The sequence below is a fragment of the Ambystoma mexicanum genome, chromosome 3q (genome assembly GCF_040938575.1).
Source record: "Ambystoma mexicanum isolate Mex_15411 chromosome 3q, UKY_AmexF1_1, whole genome shotgun sequence".
NCBI classification, from domain to species: domain Eukaryota; kingdom Metazoa; phylum Chordata; class Amphibia; order Caudata; family Ambystomatidae; genus Ambystoma; species Ambystoma mexicanum.
This window is the reverse complement of record NC_090926.1, coordinates 3793230-3816904: the sequence shown is the minus strand read 5'-3', so window position 1 is coordinate 3816904 and position 23675 is coordinate 3793230. Positions and strand designations below refer to the sequence as shown.

The 23675-nt window shown below is 45.4% G+C and overlaps 1 protein-coding gene across 9 annotated transcripts in view; it reads left to right on the top strand.

The window, feature by feature from the left end:
- TNRC6B (trinucleotide repeat containing adaptor 6B) overlaps positions 1-21773 on the top strand; it is a 2246995-nt gene extending 2225222 nt beyond the window's left edge. For all 9 annotated transcript variants that reach the window (XM_069652930.1, XM_069652926.1, XM_069652923.1 and 6 more), the window contains one exon: positions 9048-21773. In XM_069652930.1, coding sequence (XP_069509031.1) covers positions 9048-9414 — 367 coding nt within the window. In that variant the 3' untranslated portion in view covers positions 9415-21773. The remainder of the gene's footprint in view (positions 1-9047) is intronic.
- Positions 21774-23675: the final 1902 nt, after the last annotated feature.

The following is a 23675-nucleotide window of genomic DNA, read 5'->3' as shown; positions in this document are numbered from 1 at the left end:
CCCTCCTCCTGCTTACCTGAAGCAGGCTTGCCTTATGGGACACTCTGTGAGGCCCAAAACTCAGCAGCTTTGGCTCGTCTCTTTGGATTTAACTCTTTTGAGTCCGCCAAATGCTGCTTAAGCTCTGGGGAACAAGAGGCAAAAATATGCTCAAGCATGACCGAATGAATCATGTCCACAAAGGTGGTTACATGATAACCTTCTACCCAGCCCCACACGTTTTTCAAAGAATCTACAACACAAGTCACCTAAGTCATACATTCTTTTTTGTTGTACTCTCGAAATTCCAAGTATTGGGCAGGACTCTTCCCAAACATTAAGATGAGAGTTTGCTTAAGTTTTGCAAAATCTTGCCTATCAGCTTCGGACACTTCCATAATGGCACTGCAGCCAGAATAGGGCAGTCTGCTGAGCAACCATGCAATTCTATCCGCACCACCCACTCCTTATACTTCACATGCATGCTCAAAAATCACAGGCCAATCAATGATGTAATTCTTATCTTCATACATACTAAGAAGATCTTTTGGGAATCTAGAATGTTAAGAGGACCCAGATCCATCTCCAGATCCTCTGGAAGAACCTTGTGAAGCCTCTATCTTGGCAAGCTCCATCTGGTGATCTGTCCTCCTGCTTCTCAGTTCTCTCAAATTCTAACCTGGCCATGTTAAACTCGAGCTCTTTCTCCTTAAGCCTGAGTTTATCATTTTTCAGGTCAAGAAGTGCCTCAGCATCTGAGGTGGTGTCAGACAAAAGTCCAAAAGCTTCACTTTCCTCCTTCTTCCTTGCCATTAGTAGCTGCAGTGGCAGAAACTCATTTACTGCTGCTGGGTCCATCCCTAACCCCACTACCTGTACCATTTGATAAGGCAGGCACACTTTTGCTCTTATCAAAATCAAAAATGTTGACCATCAATTCATCTTTAGTGCCAGAGACTGTCAATCCCCTGTCACTACACAACTTTAAGTGATCCACTTTTGGAGAACTTAAAGTAGTAAACATGATTGTCTCCATGTTATCTATTCTGGTAGGTGACTGTTAACTACAGGGCAATCAAAAAATCACAGGGTACTGTGCAAGTATTATCTGGACACACCACCAGTGCACTAAACTGAGGTACCCAATACTGATCCTTTTCACAAAACACCCAGATGTTAAGTGGAGAGGGTCATCCCACGGCTGTACACCAATTTGTTGGGACTGATTTTCTATACTCTGGCCTGGGGGGGGCAGATGTATAGAAGCCCAACCTATATTGTGAGAAGGGACAACTCTGGGAGCTGTAGCCAAACCAGTTCAAGGTAGCAGTGAGGAGTGGTCTAGTCTCAAGAGGCGGTGAGCTTGTAAAGGGTCCACAGCGAGTACACACAATGGGAGTCACAAATTAGACTTGGACAATATGTAAAAAAAAATATATATATTTTTTTATGGCCAAACACTATGAAAAATTACTATCTGGTAGAAGTGTCACTACTAATAGAATACATATTTCTGATGCTTGTTAATCTGCTTAGAATCATATGCTGGGCATATGGTGCGACATCAGTGGTAACCGCGGAGTATTGCATATTGTCTTTCGAGGATCGAAAGGGGACATCTGCATAGGCGTGTCTAACACTATCCCTGACGTGACGTGTAGTGTACCCAAAATCCCTTGCGCACCGAGGTCTCTCAAATTGTTTTTTTTTTTCACCCAGATTACTGGTCGCCCTAATGCAGAGCTCTTACGTAGAGAGAGCGTTATTGTCATTATTATCAACTTGGTCGTTATTCCCGTTAAGTCACTTCGACTGTTGAATCCTGTGAAACAACGCCGAAGACTGCTGCTGACTTTCAATGCCTGTTGAATTCCGGCGGCGCTGCCGTCCACGTGGCAGGGCTTCTGACCGGCCTACACAGTAGGGAGAGTGGGGTTGAGGTGGACGTGTCCTTTATGTATGCCTTTCCTCTTTCACCCTCTCTGCTCCCTGGGTTTTGTCATTGCTTTAATTGTCTTTCGCTATGGAAAATACAGCATTTAGATTTTGTCCCTCGTGCAGGGCCAAATGGCCTTGGAAGGACGAGCACGCTTGGTGCAACAATTGTCTGCCCCTCGACCACAAAGAAGCGAGTTGACTGTAGACTCCTGCTCCCTAAGACGCTTAAGGGGTGCTGCTTGAATCGGTGGGCGGCCCACGGCATGTTGCAGGCTGAATGTTCTTCCCCCCCGCTGTTGCAACAACCAAAAGTGACAGGGGAACTAGTGATGACCAGGCCTTCGTATCGGAAGCCATTGACCTAACTGCAGACCACTCTCGGTCCATGACGCCCGTCCCCGACCCCACTAGGCCTGACGCGAGTCACACTACGAGGAAAACACCCGGCGACAGAGGCACACACGATCATAACACCAAACGCACAACCCAAGGTTCTGCTTCGGCGGCTATGTCGAAGCGTACCAAAGCGCCAACGGAACTTTCAATCTTCGACGGGATCCTCTGATCGTCATCCTACCTACAACCACAGTCGCGGCCTGCGACTGAGCAATCCAAAGTAAAGTGCGTTAACGCTAAAAGACACGCAGACGTCGAGGCGTTCCAGTAGGACGCGCTTAAGGCCCGGGTGGCGGCAAAATCCACTGCTCAGCCTCGGGTTATCCCGATGGCGGCAAAATCCACTGCAAAGCCTCCGGTTCAGCCGGTAGACTGCCCAGATTCTCCTGTCATTGCCGAGAGCATCGCAAGAATTACTTCGACAGACTGAAGGAGCGTTCGAAGGAGGCGGCGAAGCACAAAGAACGGCCGAGAGACGTGTGGAAGGACACGCCACAGCGCCCCAAACCCTGCCAGGACTACGTTGAGAGTCCTGTGCCCTTGTCAGGGACATTAGGGGAAAAATCTCAAAGCCACAGGGAAGAAAATTAACCCTTTCCTCCCCGGACCCTTTTTGGTTCATCCTCATGGACCAGGGAGAAATTTGAGGGATGTATGGACAGATTAGAAACATTTCTCTTATTCTGGGGCCCTTGCTCCCACGAGACCTCGGGAAGACTTTCCTTCTCCTCCTCTATCTAAGTTTCAAAGGACCGTGGATGATCCACATGAGGAGTTTACTTGTGTCCTCACAGATGAAGATGTTATGGACACTTATGATCCGGATGAAGATGCCACCTTTCTTGAAAACTGATCAGACCCGTTTTATTGACAATTAGGGGGACAGCCATCAGGCTGATGATCATCCCTGGACATCCCCTACTCCCGCCCACGACCCCGATGTCCTGTGCTTAGATTCCCCCCCCCCTGCACTCCGGCTCTGCAAGCCTCCCCAGTGGACGACCAGATGGCGTTCAATGCCGTCTTGAAGAAGGCTGCTGACCATTTTCAGATCGCCACTCAAGAGGCCTTACCAGATTCTGATTTCGTGGAGGAGATACTCAAAGAAAAACCTCCGACCAGCCAGGCCATCCCCTTGTTGAACTCAAGAGGAGGTTGGCACCTTCTTTGTTGACGCCGGCCCAGACCAGGGCGGTGAACCCTAGGGTGGAGAAGCTGTTTCAGCCTTCTCCGACGACCCTGCCTATATCAAGGTTCATGCCATTCCGGTTTCGTTAGTGGTTACCACCACTAGAAAACGGGCTGCTGTTCCCCTGTCTACAGGAAAAGCACCACCTGATAAGGAACCCAAAAGACTTTATGCACTGGGGAAAAGAATAACAGCTGCTACGTTAACCACCCATATAGCCAATAACACCACGCTATTGGCCATCTATGTGGACGTTCAATGGAACCTTCTACAAGAAGGCTTCCAAGAAGTGGCAGAACCTACAAGGACCAAGTTGCTCGCCATCATTTCCGAAGGCAAACAGGTGAAACAGAATGTGCTCAAAATCACTCTGGACGCTGCCGAGGCAGCGGGGATAACCCTGGCACAAGGTACCTTACTAAAAAGACATGCATGGTGGAGGAATTCCTGTTTCAAACCAGAGACCCAAGCAGCACTGATTAACAATCCTGTTGAGGAGACCAACCTGTTTGGCAAGGTAGTGGACAACGCTCTTGAAACAGCCAAGAAAGAGCATGAGACCTTAATTCCCTTCAACCAATGCCCACTCAGAAAGGACGCGTCTCCCGCTGGTCCTTAAATGGGCAATCTTGTTTTTCCCAGACCCAGTATAATGCAGGAAACGACTTGAATTCGGGACAAGGGTCTAATGCCTTCGCCACTTATCCACCCAGAGGACAGTGGCTTGGGAAAGGTAGAGGACGAGGTTCGAACCTCAGAGGCGCGCCGACCTCTGGTCAGAAATGACCTGCGGATCCAGGTCCCCTCCCATGCAACCCTGGACGGGGGGGGAGGCATATAACATCTTTCCTTACCGCATGGGAGGGGATAACAGACCAGTGGGTACTGAAGACGGTCGCACATGGGTACTGTATAGAAGTTGCCCGACCACCCCAATTCAGACCGCCTAAATAAAGACGCCGGACCACCTGCAAATCCTACTGTAAGAGGTGCAGACACTTCTAGGAAAGGACGCCATAGAAGCCGTCCCTATTCTACAGGTAAAAAAGGGTATTTATTCAGTGTACTTCCTTGTACCCAAAAACGATCTCACCATGCGCCCTGTGCTAGACTTGCGCCCAGCGAACAAGTTTGTCAAGCCTCAAAGGTTTTGTATGGTCACTTTACAGGAAGTAATCCTGCTGTTGAAACAGAGGGATTACATGGCAACACTGGACATGAAAGATGCATACTTTCACATTTCAATGTTGCCAGCGCACAGAAAATACTTAAGGTTTATGATAGCGGACAAGCACTATCAGTTCAAAGAACTCCCCTTCGGCATTGCCTCAGCACAGAGGGTGTTTACAAAGGTAGTGGCAGTAGCAGCTGCACATTTGCGCAGACTATCCGTCCCGGTTTACCCTTACCCTTTGTGACTGGCTCATAACAGGGGAGTCCTACGAAACATGCCTATTGAACACGCAGAAGACAATAGACCTCTTATTCAGTCTGGGATTCTGCATGAACAAAAAGAAATCCAGCCTAGACCACAGTCAAGTCAAACAGTTACTAGGGGCTCTAATTCTGACGAAAGACGGCCTTGTCTCCCCCCCCCCCAACGACAGGGTTCAAAACATGCTGTTTCAGATCCCTTAGCATGTAGCCAGTCGAGAAATGACGGTACGCAAAGCCATGCGACTGTTAGGAATGATGGCGTCCTGCATTTATTTAGTTCCGCACGCGTGTCTGCGCATGCGTCCCATGCAAGAGTGGCTCAACAGCCAGTCGTGTCAGGCCAGCGGACAATGGGAAGATCTGGTAGTTGTCTTGCCAGCCCTCGTTCTCTCTCTGCAGTGGTGGTCGAGGGAAAACCTCTTGAAGGGGAAGACCTTTACCACCCCGCAGTGGAAGCCACTCTCACGAACGACGCATCGCTCACAGGGCGTGAGGTTTCACCTGCTTCAGCAGACGGCGCATGGCGTGTTGGCCCCACAAGTAGCGTCCAACCACATTAATCTGTTGGAGCTATTAGCGTTATTCAAAGCACTGAAAGCCTTTCAGACAGTTACAGGGGAAAACGGTCCTGATCTTGCCAGACAGCACCACTGCCATGTACTACCTGAACAAACAAGGGGGCACACACTCTCCAGGGCTATCCAAGTTGTCCCAAAACATTTGGATATTTGCTCTCATACACAGGTTGTTCCTGTTGTCCCAACACATTCCATGGGAACTCAATCTTCTGGCAGACAGCCGAGATTTCCCTCTGCCCATAGAGTACCAATGGCGACTACACAAAGACATCATCTCCAATGTTTTCGCAGAATGGGGTCTCCCAGAGATCGACTTCTTCGCAACTCTGGAGAACGCTCAATGTCAAGATTACACCTCCGGGTACCCACAGAACTGCTCCAAGGGGAACGGGCTCTGGGTAGCATGGTCAGGGAAATTTGTTTACGCTTTCCCCCTCCCCCACCCCCGACTCACTTACTCAAAAAGATAGTGCACAAGATGCACCAGGAACCAGTCACGATGATATTGGTGGACCCCATGTGGGCCCGCCAACCCTGGTTCTCTCATCTGATGGAGATGTCACTCTCCCCTCCTATGAAACAGCCCTGCCCATACAACATGTTATCTCAGGACAGGGGAGAAACACTGCACCCATGCCCACAAACTCTAAACTTGGCAGCCTGACTCCTGAGGTCATAGAGTTCGGACACCTTCAACTCCCTCATATATGTATGGACATACTGAGGGAAGCGAGAAAACCCAAGACCCGTTATTGCTATTACATTAAATGGAAACGCTTTGTTATCAGGTGTAATGCCAAGGACGTCATAATAACATAAATGTTACCAGGTGAGTAAGCAAGGGGATACATTTATCTCCCCAGCACTTCACATAAGGTGGGGTGTGCTGCCATAGTGCTTTAGTCAGTCTAAAGCTATAGGGAGCTATACCTCCAATCACGCACTATGGAGACACATAAAAAAGGTCACCCATAAAAAGTGAAGGGGGGGGGGGATTCCCACTCAGATAGGGACAAAGTAAAATAATTACCAAGTCCCAGCAAAAACGGTCTGGGGTTGACAACAGGTAAGGAAGATTGATCATGAATATGAAAATCTTACCTAATAGGCGGCCAACTTCCAAGTGCAAGATGTTCGCCAGCTGGTTTCCTCAGCCGAGGAGCTTGGGGGTTGCCTTCTCGTTCCCTTGGGACGTGCTCTCCCTGTACACCTTCCCTCCAATTCTACTGCTGCTACTTATGATAAACACACTGCGACATAGTCATTACAGAGTGATCCTCATTGCTCCAGCACGCCCTTGGCAGATCTGGTACCCGGGCCTGCTCCATCTGTCAATGGCTCCGTCCATCCGGCTGCCTCCACTTCCTGATATTCTCTCCAGCGAATACAGAAACAATACTGCACCATACCCACCGTCGCTGAGCCTCACGGCCTGGCTGCTGCAGCCCTAGTGTTTGGGCATTTTTCCCTGCCGCTGGAGTTTAAGGAGTGCCTGGCCAAAGACAGAGCATCCTATATGTTTTCTTGCGGACTCCTCCATCAAGGTGCATCTAGCTGCCATTTCCTGGTACACCAGGCCGCCTGCTAAGGCCTCACTGTGGGCGCACAGGCTCATCAAGGAGTTCCTCAAAGGCCTTAAAAAGACTTTTTCACCAGTGAAGGATCCTGGGTGGGTTTTAGTAAGTTCATGTGAGCCCCATTTGAACTGAATCATCCGTCCCCTCTGAAGTGTCTCTCCTGGAAGTCTGCTTTCATAGTGGCCATAATATCGGTCATGCGGATCGTCGAGATCCAGGCCCTCTCTTGCGAGCAGTCATACTTGTCCTTCCACGCTCCAAGGGTGGTGCTGCGGACCCACCCACCTTTATGCCGAGGGTTCCTTTTGAATTCCATCTCAACGAGCCTTTGGTTCTTCCAGTCTTCTTCCCGAACCCTTCTACATCTGCTGAGAGGGCGTTGCATTCGCTGCAAGTTGCTTGTGCTTTGAAGTTGTATTTGGTACGCACAAAGGTTTTTCAGAAGACATCTCAACTCTGTGAATTATGGACCTCTGAATCGGGAGAAGGCCCTATCGAAGGCTTCCATAACCAGGTAGCTCTCTGGCTCCATCATGCACTGTCATCGTTTCGCCAACAACCGATTCCAGGCCGGCTAAGATCCCACTCCACCAGAGCCATTGACTACGTTTCTCTCTGGTGTTCCACCTGCTCTACATCTGCAGGGCTGCTATGTGGAGTTCCACCTACACCTTCACAAGATTCTACTGCGTTGTCAGGGATTCCAAGCAGGAGTCCCGGGTCAGCCGGTGAGTCTGTTCCAGCTGCAAGTGTTTTTCTTCTGTTGACCCTTGCCACCTCCTGTGGTTGTCTATATGTTCTGCTGTGTAATCGTATTCATGAGCATGGGCATCGATGCTAGACCCTGTGCTGGAAAAGTTACGAAGTTACAAGGTACTTACTTGTAACACTTGTTCTGCAGCATGGTTCTTGCATGGATTCACATGCGCACCCTCCCTCCTTCCTTTCTCTGGCTCTTCTTGGTTCATACTGCCACTTTGCGTGTGCTACCAAATCTGAAGATGGCCACCAGGGGTGGAGCGCATGACGAGTCATTTGCTGAGGGCAGTATGACCCAAAGGACACTGATAGGCTATAGATGAGACAAGCAGTTTAAATTTAAAGCTAAACTGCTTTCTTTTTACAAAGGATTCCTAAACTGACAGAGAATATTCATGAGCATGTGAATCCATGCACGACCCATGCCGGAGAACAAGAGTTACAGGTAAGTAACTTGTACCTTCCATGCCATTTCACCGACAGTAATTACTTTGAGGTAATTTACTTCGAAGTAATTACTTTGAAATGCTACTTTGATAGTTTTTGTTAAAATGGGGCCGGAGCAGGTCTCCCCTTCATTACTACCTCTACCCAAAACCAATCCCCACCCCCTTTTTACTCCATAACACACAAATACCTATATTATTCAAAGTAATTTTGAAGTAATTGCTTCAAAGTAAATGACCTTGAATTAAGTACTGTCTTTGAAGCCACAGGATACGATGTAGACCCCCAACCCTGCTTGTTGTCAGTGTAACCCTCAGGTTCTCTCATCAAATTTCGTCCACCCAGGTCATAGTGTTTGCATGTTCAACAAGTAACTGCATAGTGCACCCTGCTCAATCTGTGAAATGCGCTTGTGCCAGGAGAGACCACATACCCTATTTTATAAGCATTCCAGAGATGTTGTTTCTTCCAGGATTTAAACATGTTAATATATTCACATATATACGTGTACAAGCTTTATGCTCTACAATGTACCCTTTCCCTGTACTCTGTGATAGCAGTAATCAGTGTATGTGCACAAACATCGCACAAGCTACATATGCATATGTTGGTTTGCCTTCACTCTCTTTTTCTGCCTCCCTATCTTTCTCTATTCTAAATACCCCTCTCCCCACCCCATTCAGGACTTTGCACAAATGTAAAGACTGTTGATGGCTCACATATTTTCTTTTCTATCTTGCCCCTCAGGTGTGTTTTGGGGAATACCACCATTCTGGCAGAGTTTGCCACGGACGATGAGGTCAGCCGCTTCCTTGCACAATCCCAGCCCCCCACGCCCACAGCAACTCAGACTAACCCCAATGCAGGTTGGCAGTCCCTGGAGACTGGACAGAGCCAGACCGATACAGTCGGACCCTCCTTAAATCTCTTTGGTGGATCGACAGGACTTGGGCAGTGGAGTGGTGGCAGTGGCGGTGGTGACTTGGCTGGTGCTTCACTCTGGGGACCCTCCAGCCTGTGGGGTGTGCCCAGTGTGGAAGACCCCCACCGGATGGGAAGCCCAGCTCCCTTACTACCTGGCGACCTCCTTGGAGGGGGGTCAGACTCAATTTGAACTTGGAACTTTCAACTCTGACCTCGTGTGACCTTTTTTGGAGCAGCAGCTGCAGCACTAACTTAACCCCTCCTCAACTTGCAATAAACACCATTTTCTTTTCTTTTTTTTTTTAAAAAAGAACTAAAAAAAACAAAAAAAGAGAGAATATGGAGCCAGATTGAGTGACGTTCAGAGGTGGGTTAGCTCCATGTCTTGGATTTCAGAACATACCGTTTGCCTCCCTGCAGTTACAAACATTTTTTTGTCTTTTTTTAAATTGGGAAGCCAAAAAAGAAGACAAAAACAAACCTAAAAGAACCATATCACCCTAGAAATACTTGAATTGTGCAAAAGCTATGGCCGAATAGGACAATGTGAAGCATGAGCGCGCATCATTTGAAATTCAGAGAAACAGGACTGTGGGGTTGGGGGAGGGAGAAAAGACTGGGGAAAAGACAAAAAAAAATTAGTTTCTAGTTTTTCACTTTTTTCATGTTATACTGAAGTTGTTGCTAAGAAACATATATTCTGAAAAAAATAGCTTTTTAACTTTGGTTGCACTGGGGGGGGGTGTGTGTGTGTGTGTGTGTGTGTGTGTGTGTGTGCGCGCAAGTGTGTATTGAGTCCCCATCCTTGGGGTGATATGAGCGGGTGTCCACCAATGTGTGTGTGAAAGAAAGGGTGGGTTGGATAGATGGAGAGGAAGCAGAAGGTTTGGATGGGTTTGAGCTAGAACTCACTTTAAAACGGAGAACTATGGGGAGAAGATAGAAAGAAGGGGGGTTTTACTGGCGTGTTTAATTTGTCCCGGCGTATGATACTGCCTGATCGCACGTGTAAGCTGTGTCAATCTTGCACAAGCCTAGGCATGTACGTGCACTTACATGCCTCTCGTTCATTTTGGCTCTGCAATGCTTATGGTGTTCAAGCTGGCATGATCTTCCTCCTGCCTTGAAAAAGCCCCTCTGCAGCGTCTATTTGACGGTAGATGGTTGAGAAGCCTGTTGCGTTATAAACGCTTTTTTTTATTTTTTAAATAAAGTAATTATTGATATTCAACTTGGTTCCAATGTTCGGCAGAAGGCTAATGCCTGCCGTGACTGGGAATGTTCGCTTCCACTGTGAAGAATGCAGGGTGGCTCATTTCAAGTTTTGGTGCCCCGGCTTCGCTTTGTTTGTTCTGTGTTTTTTTATGTATGTCTCAGTTTGTGGCTCATGCTGAAAGGATGTGTCCAGCTTCTAAGCCTGTGACCTTACCTCTGAGTTTACTCCTCTGAATGTACTCCTCTGTGGTCTCTATAGCATACATTTGGCTGATTTATTATTAGCAGGTGTTGGAATTGGAGAATTAAAAAGAACTGTGCTGCACTCTGATTGGACAGCTGGCCTGCACCACTCGTATTGTGTGCTATTTAAAAACAAATGTTATAAGGGTAGGTTTTAAGTCCGATTCCTTGGCAGCAGGAAGGGAATAGTATTTTGAAAAACTATGCTCCAAGAATTATGTTGTATGTGTGTTGGCTTGCCTGCCAGGCCATCTCTTTGGCTTTTGAATCTTCAAAGACCCCTGACCCTGATGAGTGCTGGAAGTTGAGCCCTATACAGGGAGTAATGCAAGTTGTTACAGCTCTCTGGCTCCACAGTAACTCGCATTTAGTGCCTAGTTTACTTTCACAACCCTAAATGGACACATTTTTAGTGTTTTGGGTGGTTCTTTGAATGTCCAGATTTTCCATGAAATTTACAAATACCAGCTTGTCACTCATCAGCTTGTAAGCTGGAAGTACATGCAGCTGAGACTGTTTTTGGAGGGTGCTTGGGGAGTATTTGTATGTTCTGTCCTTTCAGAAGAGCATTATCTGTGCCAGGCCTTGGTGGGCGTTACAGCAACTGGGCCTTCACCGATGGGGGGTGGGAGGGAGAATAAGTTTACTTACTATGTTCTTAAAAATAAGTTTTACTTCAGGGCGTCTTGTGTTATGTATGCAAGGGGTTTTCATTTCATGTGTTGCTTTTGTTCTACCCCGAACCCAGTTACTCGCCAACCACAAATGTCCACGTAGTTTTTAATTAGCAAGTTTTTTTCTCCTTTTAAGTGTTGCACCTTTTTTAATTATATGTACATGTTGCTTTTAAAGAAAGACACAAAAAATAGAAATAATATTTTTTTGTTTTGGTCCTGTATTTAAAACAAAATGTTGATATTGCGTATAGTGTTATTTCCTCCTGGCAGATCAGTCTGCTTGTGTCGTTCCGTATGTCTGCGTGTGCAAATCATACAAAAATGTAAATCATCATTGGAAAATGTGGCCAGGATAGGGTACAGTTCAAAGGTAACTAATGCAGACTCTAACCTAAGAGGGATCTGGAAGGGTAGGATGTTCGGTTTCCTTCTTGACAAACTAAAAAAGGCAAAAGGCTTGGAAGTTCCTCAATTGGGTTGCCCTTCACACCAAAAACGTTTTTTGTTTAGTTTTAATGCATCAGAGGTATAGACATGCACAGTTGAGCGCAGCACATCCTTTCTCCTTATCCACCAATCTCCCAGAAGCCTGCATGCATTTCCTTGGGGCACCCAGTATATTTTGGAGCTGGACTCCTTGCAGAATGTCATGTAGTAGCTTTTCTGCTGCATACTAATGCCACTTTTTGCTCAAAAACCTTTACTTGTCGAGAGGGCATGGGGATTTCTGATCCCAGGACCTTTAAATGCCACCCCAAACCACGCCTTTATCTTTTTTGTAGATTTCCGGACACTTCCACCTCACCTTCCTAATGTTCGGCTACCATCACCATTTCACAGTAGCCCTTGCCTTCCCTGATCTGTCTTCCTTTCTGATCCAGATGGATCCTGCTAACTGCATGCTAAAAGTCGAGCCCCATTTCTAACACTGCCCTATTCCATGGGAAGTTACCTGTCCACAGCCGAATGGGCAACTTAGTCTCTACATTTGCTCATGATGTTAAACTGGAGTTTAGTAATTTTACCAGCATGTATTCAAGTTGAAGCCTGGGTGAGGGCAGAGGGAATTTCATGGTTACTGATTTGTGGCTATTGTGAGGATTTTTTCAGAATATTGGACCTCAATCAGCGAGCTTGTCGGCTTTGCTATGTTTAAATAGATAATTGGCAATTTCACTTTGAGTCTTCATGTTTAGAGTCACATCCTGCTGCTGCCTCTATGACTGGAGGAAGCACACATTCTCATATGTCTTTTCCTCATTCTTGGAATTTGCAGCTGGTGCTCAGATTGTGGGATGAAAGCCCCTCACCACCCCAATCATAAACCTCTAACTTCTCTATCAAAACCGACTCCTTATGTAAAATAGGGCAAGTAGCGTCAACGTCATGCCACTCATTTGCTGTTTCAGATTTTGCCTGTTTGGTGTCTAGCTGGAAGTTGCAGTCTGTTGCACCTTCCCTGCTGCTTTCTTTTTCAGGCTTCAGGTTCCTGGCTTCTCCACCTGCAGCAAATCATGGTGACCTGCAACTTTTTCTCTAGGCCTCATGATATGGTTCTCTGTGGTGGATGAGCCTCAGACTCTCCATCGAACGCCAGCCATTTGCCATGACACTGGGTATTTCTCTGTAGAAGAAAAGCAAACCCTCTTTTTGATATGTTAGCAGCCCTGCAATTACCTGCACCCCATGAATTCTGGTACTTTGCTCTGTCTTGATGGCCAAAGCATGCCATGTTTACATGTTCAGAAACGCAAGATGTCCTTGCCTGATCAGGATTGTATGATGCCATTCCACACCACAGTCATCTGAGAAAAGTAATGCCTTGCAGTACACTCTGCTATGGTATTATCCCTACACATTTGTACTGATTGATGTATTCAAATAACCTTTTGGGGAGTAAACAAGGATGAAGGTCTTGGGGCCCACAATGCTGATCTACAGTTCCGCATTTTGTGTTCACATGGAATTGACGGACAAGGGAGCAAGTATCCTCCGGTGGTGCTAGCTCTGAAAAATGCCCGGCTGCAGATACATGGGATCGTTAAGCAACGAGATTTGAAATTCACCCATGTATTTCTGCATGTTAATGGTGCATCAATGGGGACTAGATACAGTATGCCACCGCAAACAGGACTGCTTCCAGGCCTGTGTCTTTGCATGAGTCAGTGAGCGTGAATCAATCTAAGAAGCCCAATGGCAGTGATGAAATGCAGTTTTCTTGCATTCCTGCGGAGGTACAGATGGTAGTGCCGCTCGCTGTTGGTTTCCTTCTGCACGCATTTCTTGCCACCAAATTGCTTATTGGTTGTCTACAGTCTGCAGGCACCTTGTGTCTGCATTGCGGCGTGCATGTTGTTTACTTCCCATACCCCATATGGCTACATTCGATGCCAGCACAATTAATCTGCCATTATTCCTAATGCCTGGTAAATATATTGGGCTGAAGGAATTCAGCCCGTTTGAGCATCCCCCATCTTAATGTTCTTTCTCTGCCTTCCAGAACCCCATAAACTTCTTTTAATTAGGACAGCCGTTTTTGCAGACACCCCACTTACTATCCAGTGTCCAAATGCTCCTGGGGCCCTCTCTCGCCATACCCCCATTCCCGTGCCACACACCTAATTTAAAACACGCTGTCTTTGGGATCTTTGCCCAGCCACTACAATGTCACTGGGACTTTGCAAGAGGTTTTCTGTATTCTGCTTGGACTGTGATGTAACATCTGGGCAGAGCTGGGCCTCCAACTGCCATATCCTTGCTTTTAAGAAAGTTCCTTTTGTCTAAGGATCCTCTGATTCCTTTCTAATACTGAACTGCATCTTACTCCACCCAGTGCTCATCTGAAAGGTATTCTGATTTCCCTATAGGCCATTTCCCCTATACTCTTTCCGTAAGCTTGGGTATTACTGACGGAGCCTGCCTGTTTCATTCGATGGCAGCAGAGAGGGTATTGTGTTTATGGGCACGAGACATGTAAAATCAACAGAAGATGGGAGTGGGCTGTCTCTTGCCCCCTGTTTTGGTGGCTTTCCCATTCCCCGCCTGTGGTGCCTCATTTAACAAAAGCTTTTTTCATATGCTATGTAGCCCTTAAACGGTTCTCTGTTAGGCTATGAGCAAGCTAATGCTCTCAAGGCTGAGCTGATTGGGTCTCACTTACAGCCTCTTCTTTTTTGATGGTGGAAAAGTGGGAGTTGTTAGTGTTTAGTTTTTTATTGCCGTTTCCTATAAAGTTATTCCTGTACATATTACCCTAGAAACAAGCATGTGCAAACCTCAGAATTTGAAGTGGGTATTCCTGATCCAGAAATCTTACTGTCTTCCCTTTAGCAACATAGTTCTGTTTGGTTTCGCTCTGACCAATTATAAACTTTCCCTTTTGAGCGTGACATTTGTTTCATAGTGGATTTTAATCTGGTTGTGGCAACCGCACTGGAACGGTCCAGATCATTTTTTAATGTAGTTTTGGCCGATTGTTCTTCGCTACCCTGGCCATGTCAAGGAATTTAGAGGTTGCGTAAGGAATTGGTCAGGGTGGGTGCTAGTCATCTAGTCATTCTCTCTACTGCTGAAAGGTGTTGTGCTGCATCGAAGGCTCTACATACTATACAAACACTTCGGACAGTCGCTCATTCGAGTTATTGGTTCATAAATGGCACAAATAATTATCTGTTACTTCATATGCTGTGATGTCCTTTTACCATAGTTTGATTTGTTGAGGAATATATTAACAAAAAAGTAGACCCTGCAACTGCTGCTCCTTTTCAGTAGTACTTCATGAACACTTCTCTTGAGCACCCGGAGTGTGAAATCATTGACACTTAGGACACCCTTGCCCATTGTTTTTTGTTTTGTTACCCTGAAGGGTTTCTCTAAAGCACAGCTTTTATACCTCATAAAATATGAGTAAAAGGTTCTGTTGGACCATTTCTACCACAAGCTCCTAGCTTGCTTTTTCTACAATTTGAACCAAAACTGAACAAACCAATCTAAGTTTCTTGACCCACTAGTTGGTTTCATTGCGGTCTTGACTGGGAGTGGGTTGTCTTCACCACATTGGTATGTCTGTGATTGCTAGCAGTCATACTATTTGTAGAACTAGGAGGCTGACCCAAGCCGCACTGGCAGATTTGAGGCATTGTTGTCCCTTTGCACAGCTGAAACAAGGCAAACCATGTTCGGGTACTTTTCACGGTTTCAACAAACAGCCATTTAAGGGTTGGGTCATGGAGTTGACACTGTTTATCATTGATTTGGATGTCCTTGATGTTTTCTTAGCTTTGGTTGCACATACTTTGGAAAGCACAGATGTGTGTTCCCAGCAGTTTAGAAAATGAGTGCTCTGTTTTTTTAATCGGGTCCGTTTCCCATGACTGTGCACTACATTACTGCCTGCTCTGTCCGCGGTTTTTGGTTGGAGGGACCTGGAAGTAGGCTGTGAGATGCTTTGGCATTGCCTGTTCTGTGCCCTATCCTTCCTCTCTTAGTTGTGCAAATGCTCCTTATGCACATTTAATGTTTTACATTTCAAAGAATCTATGCAAAATGTCTCTGTACCTAAGCATTCCAAGGGAGTTGCCAACTTCCATGGCCATACCTGCTCTATATGCCAAGAGTAAGTAGAGCCCCTCTTGTTATAATTCTTCCCCTTTGAAAGAGAGGTGCTAGTCAATAAGCAGACTTGTAGGGAACCATTCTTCCCTGGTAACCAGGAGCATGTTTATGCTCAAAGATGACAGGATGGGAGTGCAGGTGCAGCATAATGGAAATTTAAGGTAGATGTGCTAAGTAGTAGTTCCCTGGTCAGGATGCGTTGATTTTCACTTTTGCATCCAGGTGGCTAACGTGGTGAATTAGGTAATGCATCAAAAGCAGATTCCTATTCTTGTGAAGTGGCAGGTAAGATCTCTCCTTTGCCTTCCTATGTGCAAAAGGGTTGTGCGGCAACAGAGCCTGAACTCCTGCAGTGGGAGAGATGTTCAACCTGTGTTGTGGTCCTGTAACTTCTAGGCTGCACGACAGGTGGTAGGATAGCAACTTCTGTGACCAGAGGTCTACAATCTACTGTCTCGTTTTAGGAAGTGGATAATGCCCATTTTGTACGCCATAGCTGTGGCTGCTCTATGTGGGAACTTGCATTAGAGCAACTTGGTTCAATTGCTGCTTTTATTCCGTAGGAATGGATTGCATCTGTGCTCTGGTTATTTAATAACGGAAGCCATTAAGTCAAAGGTCGCAACACCCAGTTCCCAGGAATTATTGTGGTGTTCGAATAAACTAGTACGTTTGAGATCACTTATTTAATCTGTTTTCTTAACATTAACTTTGGCCAGGTAACTGGCTAATCAAAGACAACTGAAAACAGATGTTCCCTTCTTGATGGGTACCTGCTGAATGTCTGTGTATTATTTTGTTGGGTGTTTTTTGTTTTTTTTAAATTATTCATGCGTTTGTGTAATGGGTGCTTTTACACCCATTGAAGTGTTTGAATCTTCAGATAATGTACAGTACACCAATCCCTAGCGGCTGTTTGTGCGTCTGCAGTGTGTATCCTGAGACCACAACCTGTGACGAGGGACAATAGTTGTCTTCACGCAATGGGATGCCATCCCTGCTCTACCAAATAATCCAGTCCATCACTCCAGAGAAGCGTGTTTAAAGACTGACGATTCTTTGACAAGTGTGTGTGTGTGTGTGTGTGTGTTGTGATTTGATCTTGGAACTTCTATGTGCTAGGTCACATAGCCATGACCTTTTTTTCCGTTTTCAGTGATAAATCCACTCCCTGTCTTGGTATCGTACCACACCCAAAATCCTATCCCACTTTTAAAGTTATACTTTGCTCCTAAACTTGAGTTTTTGTTTTATTTGCCTACCTGATAGCTGTGTTCTGACCCTCATTATGGACATGTTCTCTGCTGTGGCATCTGAAAGCACCTCCATAGATGGTACGTATTTTGGCATGCCCTTGCCTGGTCTCACATATCCTCAATGCACAGAACAAAAATTGGTTCCATCCTATAGCTACTATGGCTTCGGTGGCTGAGGTTCCTGAGATATTGAGGACACTGCAAACCAAGCCTGTTCTTGTCACCATATTTAGAGTACGGTGGTTATATCCCCTACATCCTTTGTGTGGTAGCCTTGGTAAAGGGAGAATTTAGAATGGTTCGGCCTCTGTCAGAAGACACGGGTTTCTGGATCTTGATCTTTTTGAATATTTCAGAGTATCTTACAGTTTCAAAATCTTTGGATGAAGTTGTAAGATTCAGATGCCGTGCAAAATGAAATGAGCGAGTAAATGGTTGATCGTATTTTTTTCAGATCTCCAGTAACCTTTCTGTTTGACTAAGCGCTTGGACATTTTGCTCACTCCAAAGTCTTTTCCCGAATCAGTGTAGTCCATGCCATTCCCTTGGAAAGGCCACAGTCTGCTGGTTGGACCCCAGCTTCCAGTTCCCTGGAAGTACCGCAGTTTTCCTTGGTTGTCTTTGGTTTTAAGGGATATTCACCAAATCTGTGCTATTGTATTTGAAAGGTATTTGTCATTGAGGAATGTCTTCCCTATCTAAACTGTAAAATGTTGACTCGCCCCCCCTTCTTTGTCTCCCTTTTTACAGAAACCGCTAGATCTATGCCAAAGCTGTGCCCCAGTGGAATATAACTATTAAAAGTGGGCTTTTGGTAGCAAGTAAAGAGGGATGTAGTTCTGTAGAAATTGGCTTTAGAGCAGTGAGCAATCATTACTGCTCTTTTGGGTACTAGAATTGGTAAAAGTTCATTGGGAAATGGTGAAGAAAATTCCTTCTATCTCATGTCACCCTGGAAAAAGAAAACGATTTCTTACATGAAATGGTGAATGCCCAACCAAAGAACATGCTCCACACTTATCACAGATCTCTGGATTAATGTTAGTCTAAGTCTTCAATTTTTCAAACATGTAGAGCGTGCACATCATTACTTCTGCTTTCCTGGGTAAGCGTTTTTCGCAAAATAAATCCCACCTTATACGATGGCAGGTGCTCTTCTGTAGCAAACAGTTAAACTCTACCGTACCATTTTCATCCTACCCCTTTAAATACAGGCTGTATTCTTATGTCCATTTCACACACTTGTCTGCTATTTTCACATCAACGTGACATACTTATCTTAAATTGCAAGAGTGGTTGCGCTTCTCTTTCATTTTGCAAGCAGACTCTAGTTTTAAGGCTCCTGAGTGGTCTCCCTGTTGACCGTATCATTCCCTACAATTTGCCACAGAATGTATGATGTGAAGTCATTTTATAGCCTGTTCATCAATTTTTTTTCCAACTGATGTTGAGGTAGCCCATGGAGGACAAATTTCAGTCCTACTAATTTCTCCTTCCTCCCTATTTTTCTGATGAAAAATGTTTGAATGTGGCGAACATACATCTGTTCTATTAAGGGTGGAGAGTCTGCTTATGCACCACCCATCAGCTGCTTTGACACAATTTCCTCATTTACCTTAAGATTTCATGGGCCTTAACTTGTACAGATGTTTCCATTTTTACTAGATGTTCAATTTCTTGCCACTTTAAAAGTAGGTTTATCTGTTTTATGGATCCAGGATTCTGTGCACTACCACTATCCAAAATGCATTTATGTATCCTTTTTGTGGCAATTACTGTTTAACAAACCCTTATCAGAGATATAATGCACAAACCCTACCTGCATACTCTTGATGCAACATGTTCCTTTTAATGTTATTTGATGGGTCTGACCATTCCTAGCCTTAATGCAATCATCCTCTAATCTTTGCCTTGCAGCAGGTAGTTATTTGCTGGTGGAAGGTTCTTAAAAGAAAGCTCCTATTGCTTGTAACACGCTGTGCTAAAGCTGTTTTCCTGCCACTTCTTAGTCCCTCAGAAATTAGAGAAAGGTAGAATGTCAACATTTAGAAACCTTGCTGATTTATCCAGCAGTTTTTGTGCTGCGTCTCGAGGTGTCCTAATGTCGTGCTCTCTTGGTGCCATGTCCAAATGTAAGTCTTCTGTATAAATGCAATTGTGCAAATAATAGAGAGGAGTATTCGATCTGGAAGGCAAGAGATAAGTTGGTGTAGGGCTGGAAGCAGTCATTTTCTTGTCAAGAATGTGTCCCACCCATTGCCGAACGATCAGATTAAGCAACAATTGTTGAAGGAAATTGCCCGTCCCTGGTAGGCCTGACAATCCTGCCTGTTTTTTCACCCACGGTATCCATACAGTGGCAGACTCTGCCTTCATCTGGGGTGCAGCCAACACACTTGTCACATAAGCGTGGAAATTGAATAAAGAACACTGTAGTCAGTGCCCATCAATTACTGTGTATACGCTTATCATGGGAAAGCATGTGTTTAAGCTTGCTTTTTCAATGTTTACTTTAAGAAAGGTTTTTACAAGTCTTTTTTTTGTTTGTTTTGTTTTTAAAGCCGAGTCAGAAAAGGGGGAGAGTGGAGGTTTCTTCACTACCAAAAAAATATTTGTTCTCCCCCAGCTTCTACTCCCTCCCTAAAAAAAAAAAGATGTTCGCATATGCAATTATTTTTCTCAGATATCATGTTACTTGAACTGTTTAGCTTCCAGAGATCTGGTTTGTTGGCATGGGTAAGGCAGTGGAAGGATGGGGAGACAAATTCATAAATAGATCTTTACTTGGTGTGGGTGGGTTAGATGTTAATGTTTACAAGGGGAAAGTGTGCGTTGTGCCGACTAAGTACCGTCACAATTGCTACCCCCTTCAGGCAGAGAGCAGCATTTGTGAAGCTGTCCTCTCTTGCTGGCTCTCAGGCCAACTACTGTTTGTCACAGTTGGACCATGGCTGCCTTGTTCCCCGTCTTTCTGGAGTAGCGATCAGCCATTCTGCAAGTGTCTGTACTTTTATGATGCCTTTGTTTTGGCTCCCCTGATTCACTTCTGGAAGGGTCTTGAAGAACCAGGATGCCTACCTTGATGTCTGAATTGTTATTTTGTTTCATAAATAAGTGGGTGTGATGAAGAAAGTCATTGCACAGATATAGTGACTGTCACTGAACTGGCATTGCAGCATATGATCTGTGGCAGTGAGTTTTGTCCAAATATTAATATTTAAATATTGTTATGTAGCCAGCCTAGAACAACTTTTGTTCTTCCTATACTTAAGTGGCTACCTGGCTGTGAGTGAGGTGCGGTCACGCAGAGGCGCAGTGACATAGTAGACAAACCAGCCTTTTCTAGTTAGAGGCCAACCAAGCTAACAAATGTAAAGGATATGGTGTTAGCAATTCCCTCAGGCTGAAGCTCTAGGTCTTAAGGATTAATTCTGTCTATTGACTGATTTGATTGTTGTGGGAGTGGAGGGGTGCTTGTTAATTGTTGGTGGGGTAGACACAAAACTATTTTATTCCTGGGGCATGGCCCTGAATCCTCAAGATGAGAAAACTGTTTTTCATTCCAGAGACTCCTGTGGTCCACCCTCTGGAGGAGAGGGCAAGGTGTCTCCCAAGTACCATCACTTTCCCTTTACTGCCAGCAAAAGGGTGGGCCTTAGCAGCTATGCAACATGCCCTCTCCCAAACTCCTTAACCCTGTCTACTCACTGCCCTTACCTCATGCAAGCAACCCTCCTGATAGAATAAAGATCGTAATCATGTTTGGTCCCAAACACCCATCAAGCAACCCCTTTGCCCTACCCCAAATAGGTGAAAAAAAATCATACCAGTCCACTGGTTCAACTTCGTTCCTTCAACAAAGACACACAAAACAGCTTCATCCCTCCCTCATCTCTTTATAGATTGGTGGTGACCCCAATCTAACTACCGTTTTGCCCAACCTTTTTTTTTAATCCTTTCTAGTTTTGAGTATTGTGGTACTTCAAGCGAGAGAGAACAAGTGCAGAATCCAACAATCACTGGGTCACTAATACATGTTTTTACTCTTGCCGAATGTACAAATAAGCTTTGTTATGTGTGATTTATTTTGAGAGGGGTGTGTCTGGGATGGGTGGGATGGTTGTTGAGGATTTTGCCATCCAGGTACTGTATTATTGTATTACTTTTCCTATGTGCTGGATTTAATTTAAAAATGAAAAAATGCAAACCTTCTCCTATTACCTGCTCTTTGCCACCTCCCCTTACTGACTGGTGTATGGTCACTTTTCTGCCAACATCCCCTACAAAATGAAACATTTGGGAAAAAAAGATACCTTTAACAGATGATGTATTAACACATTTTCAGAAGATAAATGTTTTTTGGGGGAGGGGAGGTTTTAAACAGCTCATCTTTTTTTTTTCTTTGTTTTAGAAAAAAAGACTAAATTGTATTATGTCAGACAGTTGCTTAAAATATTACTACAAGAAAAGGAAAATATTTTGGGGGGGGTTTCTGGAAAACAAAGACTTATAAAAAAAAAGTGTTTGGCTGCTAAAGCATTTCATCTTTGAGTCTCCTGTCTTGATTATATTTGTTCTTTGGTGAACACTGTTTTGTTGGTTCCTTCAGGGGGGGTGGGGGGGTGGGGTGGGGGGGGGGGGGGGGGGGGGGGGGGTGTGTGTGTGTGTGTGTGTGTGTGTGTGTGTGTGTGTGTGTGTGTGTGTGTGTGTGTGTGTGTGTGTGTGTGTGTGTGTGTGTGTGTGTGTGTGTGTGTGTGTGTGTGTGTGTGTGTGTGTGTGTGTGTGTGTGTGTGTGTGTGTGTGTGTGTGTGTGTGTGTGTGTGTGTGTGTGTACGTGTACGCCGTGAAAGATTGCACTCTGTAGCCAACCTTTTCTCTTAAAGCTGGGGTCAAAATTTCAACTACCCAAGTATTGACCCTCTTCAGTTCTTCACATACACACATCACACCATTTCCTATTTGCCAAGAATCCATTTCCACTCACTGGTGCATTCTTGACATTTTCCCCCCACCAGAAATAAAAAATGGGGCACTTTTGCCAACTACAATGCAAATTGATTTATCATTTTAGTAAAAATGTAAGAAGCTTAGACGACCTATCGATCACCTATAAACTAACAAGTGCAGTGGTAAATTATTGATTATTTTGGTGATGATTGGAGAGTTTGGTAACAAAGTGATCCTTTAAATGTCCACGATAGCTTTTAGCATTGGAAGAACTGGCCTTCCAGTTAATATACATTTCTGCAAGTTTAGTTTTCACCGATACTATTCGAGGGATTGCATTCTCCCACAGATTCCTCATCTTGATAGATGTCCATCTGGCATCGGCTGCTTTGGAAAATGTCACTAGGGGTCATAGTGCGCCTCAATGTCATCCCTCATTTTCGGTTGTGCCACTCCTGGACTCATGATGCATTGTCGTACTTATGGGATGCACTACACCCCCTAACTCCGTTCTTTTTCCCACGCATTGAGCACGCTACTCGGAACACAGGTCGATCTTTTCAAATATTGTTACTGCACCAGAATGTAGGGGATTAAGGGGGTATGGTTTCAATTGCTGCAGGGACTGTAACTCCAAAATGTCCCTCACTGACCCTCGCACTATTTGTGTGTGGTGTCTCGGCTTTGGACATGATACGGAGCAATGTGGTTCACGTCTAGCCATGAACCCAAAAAAAGCGAAAAAACAGTCTTGCTCCCGCAGCAAATCCATCACTGTTCCTTGGCATACAAAAAGAAGCACAGGCATAGGTGTGACTCCAGTTCATCAGAGGACAGGGGTACATCGTACCCTGGAAGGGGGCTTTAGAGGACAAATGTTGCAGTTCTTTGAGACGGCCACAACTGGTACGTTGGCAGAATTGACTTCAGCCACCCCTGGTTCATCCATTCAAAAGGAGTGTAAGAGCTCCAATGTCCTTGAGCTCAGACTCTGGAAAACCTGCATTGGCACTGACACTGTCGGAAACCGTGTTGGGTGCCGTTGAAATCGCACGCTCATCGGATCTTCCACAAGACCGAGCCTATGTGCCAGAGTACAGGGCGGACTTCTTCGAATCGAATGCGGCCGATCTTTGATGACAAGGGGGGGGGGGCGCCCAATCCCTTTTGGAATGGAACAGTTAGTCGTCGTAACCATGGACCCGTTGCCTGGCTTTGTAGCGGACCAGGCGGGCCTACTGGAACTGGCTGAGGCCTACATGACGCAAATAGGCTAGACAGTTCCACCGATGTTGAGTTTCAGCAGGCGGCCCCGTTCTACTCGACCAAATGCTCAGTACCACAACAGGGTCGAGAATTACGATGTTGCGCTTTACCTTGGCACTCTGTCAGTTGATATTGCTTAAGTGTCTTCGACTGACATTCTCGACCGGGGACCGCAATCGAAATAGGCTTTACCATTCAACACCGCCAGTCCTGCATATTTGGCAACACCCATG